This window comes from Mobula hypostoma, chromosome 15, assembly GCF_963921235.1.
Source record: "Mobula hypostoma chromosome 15, sMobHyp1.1, whole genome shotgun sequence".
NCBI lineage: Eukaryota > Metazoa > Chordata > Chondrichthyes > Myliobatiformes > Myliobatidae > Mobula > Mobula hypostoma.
In genome coordinates, this window is record NC_086111.1 from 11,600,716 (window position 1) to 11,620,156 (window position 19,441).

At 42.8% G+C, this 19,441-nt stretch overlaps 1 protein-coding gene across 4 annotated transcripts in view; it reads right to left on the reverse strand.

Annotated features, from left to right (window-relative positions):
• The window catches only part of LOC134356693 (NCK-interacting protein with SH3 domain-like), a 279,402-nt gene that overhangs the window by 60,021 nt on the left and 199,940 nt on the right, over window positions 1–19,441 (reverse strand). For all 4 annotated transcript variants that reach the window (XM_063067734.1, XM_063067733.1, XM_063067731.1 and 1 more), the window contains one exon: window positions 8,651–8,743. In XM_063067734.1, coding sequence (XP_062923804.1) covers window positions 8,651–8,743 — 93 coding nt within the window. The remainder of the gene's footprint in view (window positions 1–8,650; window positions 8,744–19,441) is intronic.

Consider the following 19,441-nt stretch of genomic DNA (forward strand, 5'->3'; position numbering starts at 1 on the left):
TGATCTCCCAGAGGATCATTCTTTTTCCCTTGCAATCCTTTTGCTCTTAACATATCTGTAGAATCCTTTAGAATTCTCCTTCACGTTGTCTGCAAGAGCAAGTTCATGCCTTCTTTTAGCCCTCCTGATTTCTTTCTTTAGGATCCTTCACCTTGTCTCCTAGGACAAAATCATGTGTTCTTATAAGCCCTCCTGATTTCTTTCCTACGTTATCTCTTGCATTTTTTATGCTCCCCAAGTGCCTCATTTGCTCCTACCTGCCTATACCTGCTATACACCTTTTTTCCCTTAACCAGGACCTCAATATCTCTTGAAAACAAAGGTTCCCTAAACTTGTTATCTTTGCTTTGTATTTTGTACTCTCAAAATTTCACTTTTGAAGGCCTCCCACTTACCAATTAAACTTTTGCCAGAAAACACTTTGCTAGAACCTTACTGATACCATAAAAATTGGCCTTTCTCCAATTTACAATCTCAACCCGCAGACCAGATCTATCTTTTTTCGTATTTACTTTGAAACTAATGCCACACGATCACTCGATGCAAAGAGTTTGCCAACACATGTTCCTGTCACCTGCCCTGTCTCATTCCCTAATAGGAGATCAAGTATCACACACTTCTATGTACTGATTAAGAAGACTTTCCTGAACACATTTGACAAACTCAATCCCATCTAGTCCTTTTACAATATGGGAGTCCCATTCAATATGTGAACAGTTAAAATCACCTACTGCCACAACCTACTGTTTCTTGCAACAGTCTGCAATCTCTCTAAATCCTGTGGACAGTTGGTGGTCTATAATATAGTCTCATTAATGTGGTTAAAATTTTCTTATTCCTCAGTTCACCCATAAAGCCTTATTAGATTAAGTTCTTCAGCATGTCTGGACTAAGCGATGCCGTGACATTTTCATAGAAACATAGAAAACCTATAGCACAATACAGGCCCTTCAGCCCACAATGCTGTGCCAAACATGTACTTACATTAGAAATTACCTAGGGTTACCCATAGTCTTCTATTTTTCTAAGCTCCATGTACCTATCCAGGAGTCTCTTAAAAGAACCTATCATATCCTCCTCCACTGCTGTTGCCGGTAGCCCATTTCACACACTCACCACTTTGCAGAAAAAACTTACCCATGACATTTCCTATATACCTACTTCCAAGCACCTTTAAAACAGTGCCTTCTCATGTTAGCCATTTCAGTCCTGGGGAAAAGCCTCTGACTATCCATACAATCAATGCCTCTCATCATCTTATACACCTCTATCAGGTCACCTCTCACCCTCCGTCGCTCCAAGGAGAAAAGGCCGAGTTCACTCAACCTATTCTCACAAGGTATGTTCCCCCAATCCAGGCAACATCCTTGTAAATATCCTCTGTACCCTTTCTAGAGTTTCCACATCCTTCCTGTAGTGAGGTGACCAGAACTGAGCAGAGTACTCCAAGTTGGGCCTGACCAAGGTCTCACATATCTGTAACATTACCTCTCGGCTCTTCAACTCAATCCCATGGTTGATGAAGGCTAATGCACCAGATGCCTTCTTAAGCACAGCTTCAACCTGCGCAGCAGCTTTGAGTGTCCTATGGACTCGGACCCCAAGATCCCTCTGATCCTCCACATTGCCAAGAGTCTTACCATTAACACTTATACTCTGCCATCATATTTGACCTACCAAAGTGAACCATCTCACATTTATCTGGGTTGAACTCCCTCTGCCACTTCTCAGCCTATTTTTGCATCCTATCAATGTCCCGCTGTAACCCCTGACAGCCCTCCACATTATCCACAACACCCCCAACCTTTGTGTCATCAGCAAATTTACTAACCCATCCCTCCATTTTCTCACTATAGGAAGGACGTGGAAACATTGGAAAGGGTACAGAGGAGATTTACCAGGATGCTGCCTGGCTTAGAAAGTATGCATTATGATCAGAGATTAAGGGAGCTTTAATCTTTACTCTTTGGAGAGAAGGAGGATGAGAGGAGACTCGTAAGGCACGACCTTACACAAAGTCATTCTGACTATTCCTAATCATATTATGCCTCTCCAAATGTTCATAAATCCTGCCTCTCAGGATCTTTTCCATCAACTTACCAACCACTGAAGTAAGACTCATAGCTTCCTGGGCTATCTCCACTCCCTTTCTTGAATAAGGGAACAACATCTGCAACCCTCCAATCCTTCGGAACCTCTTCTGTCCTCATTGATGATCCAAAGATCATTGCCAGAGACTCAGCAATCTCCACTCTTGCCTCCCATAGTAGCCTGAGCTACATCTCAACCGGTCCCAGAGACTTATCCAACTTGATGCTTTCCAAAAGCTCCAGCACATCCTCTTTCTTAATGTCTATATGCTCAAGCTTTTCAATCCACTGCAAGTCATCCCTACAATCACCAAGGTCCTTTTCCGTAGTGAATACTGAAGCAAAGTATTCATTGTATCTCTGCTATGTCCTCCGGTTCCATACACACTTTTCCACTGCCACGCTTGATTGGTCCTATTCTCTCATGTCTTATTCTCTTGCTCTTCATGTAGAAATGCCTTGGGGTTTTCCTTAATCCTTCTCACCAAGGCCTTCACATAGCCTATTCTGGCTGTCCTAATTCCATTCTTAAGCTCCTTCCTGCTAGCCTTATAATCTTCTAGATCTCTATCATTACCTAGTCTTTTGAAAATTTTGTAAGCTTTTCTTTTCTTCTTGACTAGATTTTCAACAGCCTTTGTACACCACGGTTCCGACCTTTCCCTGACTGCTTGGAATGTACTTATTCAGAACGCCACGGAAATATCCCCTGAACATCTGCCACATTTCTGCCATACATTTCCCCGAAAACATCTATTCCCAATTTATGCTTCCAAGTTTCTGCCTGATAGCCTTATATCTCCCCTTACTCCAATTAAATGCTTTCCTAGCTTGTCTGTTCCTATCCCTCTCCAATGCTATGGTAAAAGAGATAGAATTGTGATCACTATCTCCAAAATGCTCTCCCACTAAGAGACCTGACACCTGACCAGGTTCATTTCCCAATACAGTCTCTCCTCTTTTAAGCTTATCTACATATGGTGTGAGGAAACATTCCTGAGCATACCTAACAAACTCCACCCCATCTAAACCCCTTGCTCTAGGGAGATGCCAATCAATATTTGGGAAATTTAAATCTCCCACCATGACAACCCTGTTATTTTTGCACCTTTCCAGAATCTGTCTCCCTATCTGCTCCTTGATGTCCCCATTACTATTGGGTGGTCTACAAAAAACACCCAGCAGAGTTATTGACCCCTTCCTGTTTCTAACTTCCACCTACAGAGACTCAGTAGACAATCCCTCCATGACTTCCTCCTTTTCTGCAGCCGTGACAATATCGCTGATCAGCAGTGCCACGCCCCCAACTCTTTTGCCTCCCTCCCTTTCCTTTCTGAAACATCTAAAGCCTGGCACTCTAAGTAACCATTCCTGCCCCTGAGCCATCCAGGTCTCTGTAAAGGCCACAACATCATAGCTCCAAGTACTGATCCATGCTGCAAGCTCATCCACTTTGTTCATGATGCTTCTTGCATTAAAAATAGACACATCTCAAACCATCGGTCTGAATGCATCCTTTCTCTATCACCTGCCTATCCTCCCTCTCGCACTGTCTCCCAAGCTTTCTCTATTTTCCCTGACTTGTAATGCCACCACCATTCCCCCTTCAATCCATCTCACTTTGTCAAGTCTGTGACAACGGAACTCCAGAATATTAAGCTGTCAGTCTTCCCCTCTGGCTACTAAGTCTCACTAATATCTATAAAATGTGATGATCCGTGCTCTGAGCTCATTCACCTTTCCTGCGATCTTTTTTGCATTGAAATATACACAGCTCAGGATATTAATCGCACCATGCTCAATCTTTTGATTCCTGACTTTGTTTTAAGTCTTACCGACATCTGTCTCCACAACCTCTCCACCATCTGTTTTGGCACTCTGGTTCCCATCCCCTGCAACTCTAGTTTAAATCCCTCCCATGTGCAGCACTAGCAAACCTTCCCGCTAGATATTAGTCCCCCTCCAGTTCAGGTGCAAACCGTCTCTTCTGTACAGGTCCCACCATCCCCAGGAGGGAGCCCAGTGGTCCACATGTTAAACAGAAATCTATTTATGGTCTCAATAGTAAGTAGCACATGTAGCCATCCTGAGACCTCTAGCTGCTCACTCTCCCAATTGGGAACGCTGTGGACTTGATCCAAGATGTCCCAGACAATGGCATCCAGGAATCTCATTCTCATCCACAGAACCTCCTTTCTGTTCCCTTAACTAATGAATTCCTTGTCACCACAGCTTGCCCCATCTCTTCCCTTCCCTTCTCAGTCACAGAGCCCTGAAAATTGTGACTTTCCTCTGCTAGGTCATCCCTCCCCAACAGTGTCTGAAGTGGTATACCTGTTGTTGAGGATGACACAGGGGTGCTCTGCACTAGCTGTCTGAACTCTTTCCCTGTCCTGGCTGTCACCCAGTTTCTTGTGTCCTGCACCTTGGTGTAACTACCTCCCCTACATGTCCAATCTATCCCCCTGCACCCCCCCCCGACCCCCACCAGACTTCCAAATGATCTGGAATTCATCCAGTTCAAGCTCCAACTCTTTAATGCAGAGGGTTAGAAGCTGCAAATGAATGTACTTCTCACAGGTGAAGTTATCAGGGACACTGGAGATCTCCCTGCCTTCCTACATCCCACAAGAGAAGCATTCAACTATCATGCCTGGCATCTTTACTGTTCTAACTGTGCAAATATAAAGAAGGAAAGCAATAAATAAATTGGGAGGAGAAAATCTACCCACAGCTTTTTGCCTTATCTCACTCAAACTTCTCCTAGTTGAAGCCTTGAAGAGCTGAAGCCTCAAATTCCCCACTCTCAACCCCAGATCCATTGATGTCAATAGGGGTTAGCCTGTCTCCATTCCTCCTGTAGTTCACAACCAGCTCCTTTGTTTTGTGCCATTGAGAGAGAAGATGTTTTCTTGACACCACTGTGTCGGGGTGATGACGATTACTTTGTAGGCTGCGTCATTATTATTTGAGATTATTTGAGACAATCTAGTATCATCAGCAAATATAATTAGCAGATTGGAGCTGTGGATGGCAACACAGTCATGGGTATACAGAGGGGGCTTAGGACACAGCCTTGAGGGGCACCTGTGTTGAGGGTCAGAGGGACAAAGGTGAGGGAGCTCACTTTTACTATCTGTCAGGGATGGAGATCACCATGTGCAGTCAAGGTGTTTCAATTGATTATAGTAAAGATGTATCTGGAAGGTCCAATTGCTGGTGAGTCAGTATCCTGGCAGAAACTACATCATGAAGACAAAAGAACACTCCAAGCAACTCTGCAAAAACGTTATTGCAAAGCACAAATCAGGAGATGGATACAAGGAAATTTTCAAGTCGCTGAATATCCCTTGGAGTACAGTTAAGTCAATAATCAAGAAACGGAAAGAATATGGCACAGCTGTAAATCTAAATCTGGAGGAGTTACAAGCTTCAGTGGCTGAGATGGGAGAGATTACGCATACAAGAACTGTTGCCCGGGTGCTTCACCAGTCGCAGCTTTATGGGAAAGTGGCAAAAAGAAAGCCACTGTTGAAAAAACCCACATGTAATCTTGGCTACAGTTTGTCAGAAGGCATGTGGTAGTCTGAAGTCAGCTGGAAGAAGGTTCTATGGTCTGATGAAACCAAAATTGAGCTCTTTGGCCATCAGACTAAATGCTATGTTTGGCATAAGCCAAACACAGTACATCATCGATAACACACTAACCCTACCAGGACACATGGTGGTGGCTGCATCCTGCTGTGGTGGTGCTTCACTGCAGCAGGCCCTGGAAGGATTGTGAAGGTAGAGGGTAAAATGAATGCAGCTAAATACAGGGAAATATTGGAGGAAAGCCTGATGCAGTCTGCAAGAGAACTGTAAGAAGATTTGTTTTACAGCAAGACAATGATGCCAAGCATAAAGCCAAAGCTACACAGGAATGGCTTAAAAACAAAAAAGTTAATGTCCTGAGTGGCTAAGTCAGAGTCCAGACCTCAATCCAATAGAGAGTTTGTGGCTGGATTTGAAAATGGCTGTTCACTCACAATCCCCATACAATCTGACAGAGTTGAATAGCTTTGTAAAGAAGAATGGAGGAAAAATTGCAGTATGCAGATGTGCAAAGCTGATAGAGACCTATCCACACAGACTGAAGCTGTAATTGCTGCGCAAGGTGCATCTACTAACTACTGACTTGAAGGACGTGAATACTTATGCAATCAATTATTTTGTCATTTATTTTTGTAAATAATTTAGATCACTTTTTAGAGATCCGTTTTCACCTTGGCATGAAAGTATCTTTTCCTGTTGATCAGTGTCAAAAAGCCAAATTAAATCCACTGATTCATTGTTGTAAAACAATAAAACATGAATACTTTCGGGGGTGGGGGGGAAGAAAACTTTTTATAGACACTGCATATCTGAAAAAAACTTCTGGTATCCTCTTATATTACTGACCAGCTTATCTTGATATTTCACCTTTTCTCTACCTATTACTTTTTTAGTTGCCTTCTGTTGGTTTGTAAAAGCTTTCCACCAGGTTTTGCAATATTATATGCTCTCTCTTTTGCTTTTATGCCATCTTTGACTTCCCTTGTCAGCCTTGCTTCTTTTTTTGGGATGAACTGATCTTGCGCTTTCCGAATTACTCAAAGAACCTTCAACCATTGCTGCTCTGCCATCATCCTTGCTAGTGTCCCCATCCAATCAACTTTGGCCTGCTCCTTGCTCATGCTTCATTATTCATTACTCCACCGTAAAAGCGCAGGATAGAACTTACATTTGAAAAATTAGAGGTATAACAGGTGTTAGCAGGATGTTAGTTCAGGCAGTGAAACGCTTCTCCTGTGAGATGTGGAGTTTCAGGGTAACTATTCATTTCCCTGATGACTACATCTGCAGGAAGTGCACCCAACTTCAACTCCTGAGGTTTTGTGCAGTGAGTATAGGGAGTTATGGGAGAGGCTGAAGAACAGGACCTCCAAGATAGTCATCTCTGGATTACTCCCAGTGCCAGGTGTTAGTCAGGGCAGGAACAGGATGATGGTACAGATGAATGAGTGACTGAGGAAGTAGTACAGGGTGCAGGGTTTCAGATTTCTGGATTATTGAGATTTCTTCTGGGGAAGATATGTCCTGTGAAAAAAGGACGGGGTTACACCTTAAACCGATGGGGAACCAATATCCTTGCAGGCAGGTTTGCTAGAGTTGATGGGGAGGGTTTAAACAAATTTGGTTGAAGGATGGAAACCGGAATGAGGAGGTGGCAGTTGATAGATAAGTCAATGCAGTGTGTAGCGAGACTGAAAGGATGGACAGGCAGATGATAGGGCAAAATTACAGTCAGTGGGACAAGATGAAGTGTAACGGTGGGGGGGGGGGAAGAGAATCAAAAAGAGTGATAAACACAGAACTGATGATGTTATGTTTGCATGTGCACAGTACACAGAATAAGGTAGGTGACCTTGTAACATTGCAGGTATGACATTGTGGGCACCACTAAGACATGGCAAAAAGACCATAGTTGAAAACTTAACATCCAAGGATACAGGTTACACCAAAAGGACAGGCAGGTAGGCAAAGGGGATGGCGTGGGTCTGTTGAGTGACGTAGGATCAGAATCCTTGTGGCCAGAGTTAAGAAACTGCAAGAGTATAAAAGCCTGATGGGAGTTATACACAGGTCCCCAACAGGATGTGGGATACAAATTTCAATGGAAAGTAGAAAAGGCAAGAAACATGGGCAATGTTATGATAATCACAGGGGATTTCAATATGCAGATAGATTGGGAAATTAGGTTGCTGCTGGATCCCAAAACATGAAATTTATAAAATGCTAATCAAATGCTTTTTAGAGCAGCTAGTGGTTTAGTCCACTCAGTGAAAGGCAATTCTGGACTGGGTGTTGAGTAATGCACAGATTTGATTAGAGAGCTTAAGGTAAAGGAACCCTTAGGAGAAGTGATCATTAAGTGCATCACACACAAAATGCTGGAGGAACTCAGCAGGTCAGGCAGCGTCAATGGAAATGAATAAATAGTGAATGTTTCAGGCCAAGACTCTTCTTTAGGAATGATCATTAAGTGATAGAATTCACCCTGCAGTATGAGAGGGAAAATCTAAAGTCAGATGTATTGGTACTAGAGTGGGGTAAAGGGAATTACAAAGGCATGAGAGAGGAGCTGGCTAAAGTTCATTGGAAGGAGACACTAGCATGGATGATGGCAGAAGAGCAATAGCTGGAGTTTCTGGGGGCAATTTGGAAGGCAGAGGATAGATATATTCCAAAGATGAAGAAGGGTATGCAGGGCTATGGTCGAGGTATGGGTAGATGGGACAAGGCAAAATAACAGTTTGGCACAGACTAAATGGGCCAAATGGCCTGTTTCTGTGCTGTAGTGCTCGATGACTGTGCATTCTGAAGATATTACAATAACATTCTCTGCACATTAGAAAATGGTTTTACCAAACACAAGAGACTCTAATTTACACTTAAATTAGAGTATGACCTTAATTTACCCAGGAGAAGAGCACATGCATACCAAGATAAACAAAACCATATCTAAACATGATCCTCACCTGCTCGGTTTAACAGAAGCAGTAACTTTTCAGTGAACACCTTCACATTTTCCCGTTTAGTTAGTGTTTTCATGATGATATTGTTCGATGGCACTGCAGGCACAACAGAATTTAATCAGCACAACATAAGGTGAAGCTGCTTTTATTCCATCACATTCCAGTTGTAGGATTGCATTCAATCATATTGGCTCCAGTCCATAGAAAACCATAGAAACTACAGCACAGAAGCAGGCCTTTTGGCCCTTCTTGGCTATGCCGAACCATTTTCTGCCTAGTCCCACTGACCTGCACACGAACCATATCCCTCCATACACCTCCCATCCATGTATCTGTCCAATTTATTCTTAAATGTTAAAAAAGAACCCGCATTTACCACCTCGTCTGGCAGCTCATTCCATACTCCCACCACTCTCTGTGTGAAGAAGCCCCCACTAATGTTCCCTTTAAACTTTTCCCCCCTCACCCTTAACCTATGTCCTCTGGTTTTTTTCTCCCCTTGCCTCAGTGGAAAAAGCCTGCTTGCATTCACTCTATCTATACCCATCATAATTTTATATACCTCTATCAAATCTCCCCTCATTCTTCTAAACTCCAGGGAATAAAGTCCTAACCTATTCGATCTTTCTCCGTAACTGAGTTTCTTAAGTCCCAGCAACATCCTTGTAAACCTTCTCTGCAGTCTTTCAACCTTATTTATATCCTTCCTGTAATTTGGTGACCAAAACTAAACACAATACTCCAGATTCGGCCTCACCAATGCCTTATACAACCTCATTATAACATTCCAGCTCTTATACTCAATACTTTGATTAATAAAGGCCAATGTACCAAAAGCTCTCTTTACGACCCTATCTGCCTGTGACGACACTTTTAGGGAATTTTGTATCTGTATTCCCAGATCCCTCTGTTCCACTGCACTCCTCAGTGCCTTACCATTAACCCTGTATGTTCTACTTTGGTTTGTCCTTCCAACGTGCAATACCTCACACTTGTCTGTATTAAACTCCATCTGCCATTTTTCAGCCCATTTTTCCAGCTGGTCCAAGTCCCTCTGCAGGCTCTGAAAACCTTCCTCACTGTCTACTACACCTCCAGTCTTTGTATCATCAGCAAATTTGCTGATCCAATTTACCACATTATCATCCAGATCATTGATATAGATGACAAATAATAATGGACCCAGCACTGATCCCTGTGGCACACCACTAGTCACAGGCCTCCACTCGGAGAAGCAATTCTCTACTACCACTTCCATTGAGCCAATGTCTAATCCAATTTACCACCTCTCCATGTATACCTAGCGACTGAATTTTCCTAACTAACCTCCCATGTGGGACCTTGTCAAAGGCCTTACTGCCAAAGTCCATTGGTGATCTCTGCTGATTCTTGTTCAGGTAAGTTTAAACTTGCAAGAAAGCCTCTTATTGGCAACACAGACCACAGTTCTTCAATGCCACAATAGCTATCACTAATCATTGTTTTGAATTCTTATATTGTGCAACTTTCTGGTGATTATTCCGAGTCTGTGCTGGTTCACAGGGTAATTCAATCCCATTCACCCCAATTTTTCACTGCAACTCCCATTCACATCTCCCAAATTCTACCATTCATATGCACACTAGGGCAATTAACCGCCCGTACATCTTTAGGATATGGGAGGAATCCATGTGGTCACAGAGTGAATGTGCAAACTGCAGCAAGACAGCACCAAAGATCAGGAGCTAAACCTCAGTCCCTGGCACTGTCACACACACAAAATGCTGGAGGAACTCAACAGGTCAGCCAGCAGCTATGGAAATACATAAACAGTTGATGTTTCAAGCCAAGACCCTTCTTTAGTACTGAGACAAAAGGGTGAAGACACCAGAATAAAAAAGGTGGGGCGAGGGATAGGCGGCTAGCCAGAAGGTGATGCAGGAAGCCAGGTGGGTGGGAAAGGTCAAGGGCTGGAGAAGGAATCTGATAGGAGAGGAGAGAGGACCACAGGAGAAAGGGAAAGAGGAGGGGACTCAGGGGAGAAGAGGTAAAAGGTCAGAGTGATGAATAGGGGAAGGGGGTGAGTTTTTTTTTCCACAGGAAGGAGAAACCAATATGCTTCTTTTAAGTAGCAGAGAGCATGGGGACAAATGAATACGACAAAATAAATACTGGTGGTAGAGTAAAGTCTCCCACTGTGGGGTGAAGTTCTATTGTTCATCCTGTAGGTGGTTTAATGAAGACAGTTAGTGAGAATACTAACAAAACAATTTAAAAATTGCAAAGTGCAGGGCCATCAGACATGCTTAGCGGGATCAAACTATATTAATGAAGAGAGAGGCTCTAGGACAATGTCACAGAAGGATGACTGACAACAGATGTAGTCTATTCTCTTACAGAAGGGAATGCATGTTGTCTAAAGTTGTACAATTCATCTTCAGGTAGGCTGCAACATGTCCAGGCAGATGAGGTATTGTTTTTGAAGCTTACGATGGACCTCACTGAGTGGGAAGAGAATTAATTTGGCAAACAACGAGGGACATCAAGTTGTTAATCATTAGTGGTTCACAAAGTGCTGGTCCAATCTTCATTTAACTTCTCTGATGCAAAGGAGAGCACACGGTGAACAATGGAAGTGGTACGCTGGAAAGGAAGAAGGCAATAACATTGCTGTTTCACTGGGAGGTAATGTTGGATCCTTGTCTTCCACAGGCCTAGGCAATCTGTAAATCATGCTTCACAGTTCCCTCCAGCTTCAACATAGTTTCACCAGCAAATCATTCCACCACATCATTCCATTGTTGTCCTTCTCATTGTTTTAAAAGGACCATTTCCACTGGGGAACCCTGGCTCCCTCAGTCTTTTTGTAATACCAATAAAATTCTGAGTTGGCAATTTGAATTTTGAATTTTAGATGAAAGAATGGACCTTCTGTAATGCAGGTACTATGCAAAACTGACTGTGTGCAGTTGTATTTACATGTGGGCACAGAATATGCATACCCATTGCTTGATAAGTAGAGGTGGCAATGGGTTATAACCGTTTGTTTACAGTTTCCTACACAATTTCTGTGAGATCAGCTAAAGAAGTAGCACAATGGTTGAGCTTGTAGAGCCTTTGTCCCTAGCCTCCATAGGCCAGATCCTCTGGTTTCTCTTTATGTGGAGTTTTCTCCAGGTGTTCACGTTTCCTCCCACATCCCAAAGGTGAACATGGTGGTAGGTTAATTGACAACTGTAAATTGTCTGTTGTATGTAGGGGAGGGGATGAAACTGGGGGGGAATTGATGGGAAGGTGGTAGAGTAAAATAGATCAGGCTGAGATCGGTGTGGTGCTTGATGGACTGAAGGGCTTGATTTCTGCTGCATGTCTCAGTGACTCCATCCTTTCTTACAGGTCTTAATATTATTCATTCTGACTTTCAGGGCTGTGTGTTGAAATTGTCCTCTGTGTATTGTGAACATAACTTGACTTCTGAAGTTTCCACTTTCTGCATGTTACTATTGTTCGATAACCACAGCACAGCATGGACCCTGTGGCCCATAAAATTTACACTGACCACAAACTACCCAACTGCACATATCCTACGTTATTCTCCTCACATTTCTATTGATTCTTCCCACATTCTGCTACTTTCCTACACACCAAGATACCAACGTTAAAGAACCAGTGCACTCAGAGGAAATCCACGTGTCACAGGGAGAAGGTGAAAGCTCCACACAAATATAGTACTGCTCTCAAATGAAATTGTGTGAAACATTATTAAATACATACATAACAATGGATAACTGTAATTACATCATGTGCAATGCATATTTTAAAAGCATATTCTGCCTATGTTAAATCCCAGCTGGAGAAAAGTGATTTCTCGTCCCTCTGGATAAGTAGGGTACAAAGCAGCACCACCTGGCAGTTGTGGAGCTCGTTGCTGCCCATCATTGTTATATTGAAAAAAAAATTATACCACACTGAACTGAATGGGAAGTTGATATTGACTAGTGGCAAGTGTGCGTTTTATAATTTTATTTCCATGTTTAATTAGTGAATAATCACAAGACAATGAAAAATCAAGCAAAGCCAGAACTGAAACTGTGGGCTTGCTGAAGAAAGAATCAAGTAGTTGGGTTCAATCAAGTTTGAAGATCCAGAGTACTGAGCTATGGCCTCCAGGGAGAGGAGACAGTCAGAAAAGTAATACAAAAACTGCGTTGGTGTGCAGCTGATGGAGCTGGTGAATGATTGCAGAGTGCTGCCTAGAAAACTTCCAGATATTTTGAATTACTGTCACTGCAATCTGCAATTTCCTTTTAAGCAACATACTTTTGAACCTTTTTAATGAACTCGTGAACTCACAACCTTCTGGAGGATGCAGCAGACTTAACTCTCAAGCATGCAGATACGACACATTTAAGCAGATAAATGTACATTGCCATGGCCGGAAGGAGGACTCCAAGCCAGGCTGAAACACCAAGGAATGGAAGTTCCTCTACCCACAATCTTGATAGCAAATGCACAGTCGCTGGAGAATATGATTTGAGGACTTAAGAGCAAGATTGCTGTATTGGAGGGAAATGAGGAATTGCTGTGATCTATGTTTAATGCAGACATGGCTTATTCTGGACATGCCATTGGTAAGACCTGAAGGCATTCCAATACATAAGATAGATAAAACTGCTGATCTGGGGAAGGCAAAAAGTTTCATGATAAGTTCTTGATGGTGCTCAGGTTGACATGGTGACAAAGTAAACACAAAATACTCTGCAGATACTGGGGTCAAAGCAACACACACAAAACGCTGGAGGAACTCAGCGAATGTTGAATCTTTGTGGGTGGAGTTAAGAAAGTGCAAGGGTAAAAAAATTTTGGGAATCATATATAGGCCTCCAAATAGTAGCCAAGATGTGGGGTTGAGCTTGCAAAGGGAGCTGGAACAGGCATGTAATAAGGGTAATGACACAATTGTAATGGGGGACTTCAATATGCAAGGGGATTGGGAAAATCAGGTTGGTGTCGGACTGCAAGATACAGAATTTGTTCAATACTTATAAGATGGCTCTTCAGAGCAGCTTGTGCTTGAGCCTACTAGGGTAAAGGCTATCTTAGATTGGCTGTTGTGTAATAACCCAGATCTTATTAGGAAGCTTAATGTAAAGGAGTCCTTAGGAGAGGCACAACTCACATGTATCTGTATCGCAATGGAATAAATGGAATTACAGAGGCATGAGGGAGGAGCATGCCCAGGTGGATACTGGGATACTGTCGGGGATGACAACAGAGCAGGGATGGCTGAAGTTTCTGGGAATAGCTGCAGACAAGTCCCACAGAAGTACTTGTTCTCAAGTGGCAGGGGTAGGCAACCGTGGCTGACAAAGGAAGTTAAGGACTGCATAAAAGTCAAGGAAAGGACATATAAGGTAGCAAAAGTGAGTGGAAAGTTGGATGATTGGGAAGCTTTTAAAATCCAACAAGAGGCAACTAGTAAAGCTAAGAAAGAGAACTATGAGGGTGTAAGGAGGTTTCGTCTCTTATGTTACTGTGTAGGCTAATTAAAATGTCTTCTTTGTTATGTTATAATCGGGAATGCTTCTTTGTTATGTTAAATGCTGAGAAAGTCTCTAGCTAGACATTTGCTTGGGTTAATACAGATAGCAGGGTGCTATTAACCAATTGGGATAGTTGTTATGATTTTGGTGTATCTGGGAGATTTGTATGCACAGGGTTTTGGGGCAGAAGGCGGGAGAGCCAGACAGAGGATGGACCAGGTGCTGTGATGTCCACTAACGGGGTCGGACCCCGAGGAGGGCGTTCGGCAAGGAGACAGAGACGGACTCATGTGGAGCGTCTGGTTGACCACTGTTGTTGGTCCCAGGTGGCCGGTCGAGGTGGCCTAAGGGGTCGCAGGGTGAAGAAGAAGGTTTTTGAGCTCCAACTGTTTTGTGCACGAAGAGATTGAACTTTGTTAAGTGTGGCGCCTCTTATTTTCCTTTTATATTTTATTCTCTATTAATTACATAGTTCCAGTAATATCTATAAACTGTAAATCATTTAATTGTATCTGGTGTATTGTCTGTTAATTGGGCGGGGTGGGGTACATCACACAGCATCCACACAAACTAATTACCCAGTTTGGCGGGGCCGAGGGCTGTTTCCCTAGACAACAGCGAGCCGAGCGACCCTGAGGGTGGCTAGGGGGGCTACAAGGGCAACGAGCCAATAATATAAAGCAGGATACCAAATGATTTTTCAGTTATCTAAAGAGTAAAAGGGAGGTGAGAGTTGATATTGGATCACTGAAAAATGATGCTAGTGAGGTAGTAATGGGGGACAAAGAAATGGCAGATGAACTTAATGGGTACTTTGCATCAGTCTTCATTGTGGAAGACACGAGCAGTGTGCCAGAGATCCGTGAGTGTCAGGGAGCAGGAGTGAGTGCCATTACAATTACAAAGGGAAAAAGTACTAGGCAAACTCAAAGGTTTTAAGGTGGATAAGTCACCTGGGTCAGATAGACTACATCCCAGAGTCCTGAGAGAGGTTGCTGAAGAGTTAACGGAGCATGGGTCATGATCTTTCAAGCATCACTTGATTCTGGCATGGTCCTGGAGGAATGGAAGATTGTACATCTCACTCCACTCTTTAAGAAGGGAGGAGGCAAAAGAAAGGAAATTATAAGCCAGTTAACCTAACCTCAGTGGTTGGGAAAGTGTTGGAGCCTATCATTAAGGATGAGGTTTTGAGGTACTCGGAGTCTAATGACAAAATAAGCACAATTCAGCATGGTTTCTGTAAAGGGAAATCTTGCCTGACAAATCTGTTAGAATTCTTTAAGGAGGAACAAACAGGATGGACAAAGAGAAAGCAGTGGATGTCATTTACTTGGAATTTCAGAAGGCATTTGATAAGGTGCCACACGAGGCTGCTTAACAAGTCAAAATGCTATGGCGTTACAGGAAAGATACTGGCATAGATAGAGGAATGACTGGCAGGCAGGAGGCAGCAAGTAGGAATAAAAGAGGCCTTTTCTGGTTGGCTGCCAGTGAGTAGTGGTGTTCCTCAGGGGTCAGTATTTGGACTGCTGCTTTTCACAATGTTTGTCAATGATTTAGGTAATGATATTGATGGCTTTGTGGCAAAATTTGCAGATGGTATGAAGATAAGAGGGGTAGGAAGTGAAGTGGCAATGTGATTGCAGCAGGACTTGGACAAATTGGAAGAATGGGTAAAAAAGTGGCAGATGGAATACAGTATTGGGAAATGTATGAAGATTCATTTTGGTAAAAGGAACAATAGTGCAGACTATCTAAATGGGGAGAAGGTTCAAACATCAGAGGTGCAGTGGGATTTAGGAGTACTCATACAAGACTCCCAGAAGGTTAATTTACAAGTTGAGTCTGTGGTAAAGAAGGCAAATGCAAAGTTGGCACTTATTTCAAGGGGAATAGAATATAAAAGCAAGGAGATAATGCTAAGTCTTTACAAGACATCAATAAGGCCACACTTAGAGTATTGTCAACAGTTTTGAGTTCCGTATCACAGACAGGATGTGTTTCCATTGGGGAGAGTCCAGAGAAGGTTCACGAGGATGATTCTGGGAATGAATGGGTTAACATATGAGGAGCATTTGTCAGCTTTGGACCTGTACTCATTGGAATTTAGAAGAATGTGGGGGGATCTCATTGAAACCTACCAAATGTTGAAAGAACTAGATAGGGTGGATGTGGAAAGGATGTTTCCTATGGTGAGGGTATCAAGAACGAGAGAGCACAGCCTCAAAATTGAGGGGCAACCCTTTAGACGGGAGGTAAGAAGATTTTTTTTAGCCAGAGAGTAGTAATTTTGTGGAATGCTCTGCCATAAACTGCTGTGGAGGCCATGTCAGTGCGTATGTTTACGGTGGAAGTTGATCATTTCCTGATTAGTCAGGGCATCAAAGGATATGGCAAAAAGGCAGGTTTATGGGGTTGAATGAGATTCAGGATCAGCCATGAAGGAATATCGGAGCAGACTCAATGGGCTGAATGCTCCTATGCTCCTATGCCTTATGGTTTTATCATTACTAATGACTCCAAAATCACAATGACCATGCATTTTCCAACATTGTATTTCACTTGCCACTTTGTTGCCCATTCTCCTAATCTGCCCCTCCACCAATCTTCGTATTATCAGCAAACTTGGCAACAAACCATCTATTCTATCATCTAAATCATTGATAAACAGCATAAAAGGAAACAGCACCAACAGCAACTCCTGCAGAATACCATTAGCCACTGGCAGCCAACCAGACAAGCATCCTTCTGTTCCCACTCGCTGCCTCCTACCAAATCAGCCAATGCTCTAATTATGTTAATAAATTAAGCTCCCTAATCAAATCTAGTTAATTACACAGCACAACATTGCCTTTCCACTAGTAATGGGAAAGATAAACTGCTCTAAAAAGTCATTACATAGGCATTCTACTAACTCCCTCTCTTGGTTTCCCTGATTTCCCCTTTCTTCCTGCATAATGAGATACCCCATGACTATCACATCAGAGTCCTGATGAAGGGTCTTGGCCCAAAATGTCAACTGTTTATTTTTTTACCATAGATGTTGCCTGGCCTGCTGAGTTCCTCCAGAATTTTGTGTGTTGCTTGGATTTCCAGCATCTGCAGATTTTCTCTTGTTTGCCCTTATTCTATTGCCTTTTCTATTTCCATTGAAATTTAAATCCCACATCCTGGCTACTGTTTGGTAGCCTACATATACTGTAACTCCCATCAGGGTCTTTTACCCTTGCATTTTCTTAACTCTTCCCACAAGGATTCTATATCTTCTAATCCTATGTCACCTATTTCAAATGATTTGATTTCATTTTTATCAACAGATCCCCTCTGCCTATAGGCCTATCCTATTGATACAATGTATCCTTGGATATTGAGATCTCAACTATGATCATCCTTCAGCCTTGACTCAGTGACGCCCACAACGTCATACCTACCTATCTCTAGCTGTGCTACAAATCATCTACCTTGTTCTGTATACTATCTGAAGCCTGCACACTGGGTGTGAGCACCTCAGTAAAAATCTCATCCATGAAATTTTCAGCCTCCCAGATTTGGGTGCACTTCCTCCAGACGGAGTTATCAGGGACATTTGGTAGCCTGAAATCCCACATCTCACAGGAGGAGCATTCCACTGCCTGAACTACCATCCTATTGACACTTGTTACACCTCCAACTTCTCAAACTTAAGTTATAACCAGTGCTATTCTTGTCCAAGCTTGTTGAGCCAAAGCCTGACTGTTCTAGCACTGGCCCACTCACACAATGGCCACACCAACAATGGCCGCTCCACTTAAAGCTCACTTCCTTTTATTGGTCCTTACTAATTAACCCTAGTTACTAGTAATCCAAGCAATCTCTTGCTACGCAGACAAGTCCTGACAGGCCCTACTCACTTGGTAAAATTGGCGCATAACTGTTTCCAACTCACTTCAAGATCTTCCATTCTGCAAACAACTCCTAACATGCCCCGGTCACTTCTTAAACCCAGTCACGTTTCACATCCTCTTCCGAGTCATGTGGCCATATTTAACAGACTCTTAATTCTACCTCATAGTTATTTCATTATTGTTAGTAAAGCATTTATTTTTGTACTACGATCTTTGCAACATTCTGCTGTTTGGGCTCTTGTATTCATTATTGATCCATATCTTGTGACAATAATAAATCAATAATAATTTAGTCTGTGATCTTCTCACAGGAAGGGAATGTCATTGTACATGACAATAAACTAAACAAACTAACTTAACTAAACAACTATTTTCTGTGATTCTGCACACAGATTACCCCTTCGGTCCCTAACAGGCCTCACTATTCCCCATCTGCCAGTGGTATGTCACGGCCCCTCTTTATGCACGCATTTACTCTCTGTACTCCTAAAGGGCCTGGGTGCTCTATAGCTAACTTTGTTGAATGAATTAAACTTCCAATATCCCTTAACATACAGTGTTCCCTGGACTTGCTATCGTTATTCCTCACCTTCATAGGAACGTGTTGGTTCTGAACTCTCATTATCTCACTATTAAAATACTACCACTTGTCAGATGTTGATTTACAACATGCAACTGCTCCCAGTCTCCATTTTTCAGGTGTTGGCCACTGATGTTGAAATTGGCCTTCCCACACCACCACTACCACCCCCCCACCCAAACTTAGACACTTAATTTCTGGATTATCCTTGTCCCTTTCCACAATTGGTAAGAAATGACATTAAATCATTAGAAAGAGGTGATATAGGATCAGAAGGTGCAGAATCTTTATGGGTTGAGCTAAGAAATCGCAGGGGTAAAAGGACCCTGATGGCAGTTATTTATAGGCCTCCAAACGGCTGCAGGGATGTAGACTACAGATGACAACAGGAAATAGGAAGGACTTGTCAGAAGGGCAGTGTTATGATAATTGTGGGGGATTTTAACATGCAAGAGTGGATTGGGAAAATCAGGTCGGCACTGGATCTCAAGAAAGAGAATTTGTAGGATGTCTGCGAGATGGCTTTTTAGAACAGCTTGTTGTTGAGCCCACTAGGGGACTGGCTGTACTGGTTTGGGTATTGTGTAATGAACCGGAGGTGATTAGAGAGATTGAGGTGAAGGAACCCTTAGGAGACAGTGATCATAACATGATTGAGCTCACTGTGAAATTTGAAAAAGAGAAGCCGAAATATGGTGTCGGTATTTCAGTGGAGTAAAGGAAATTACAGTGGGATGAGAGAGGAACTGGCCAAAGTTGACTGGAAAGGGACCCTGGCGGGAAAGACGGCAGAGCACCAGTGGCT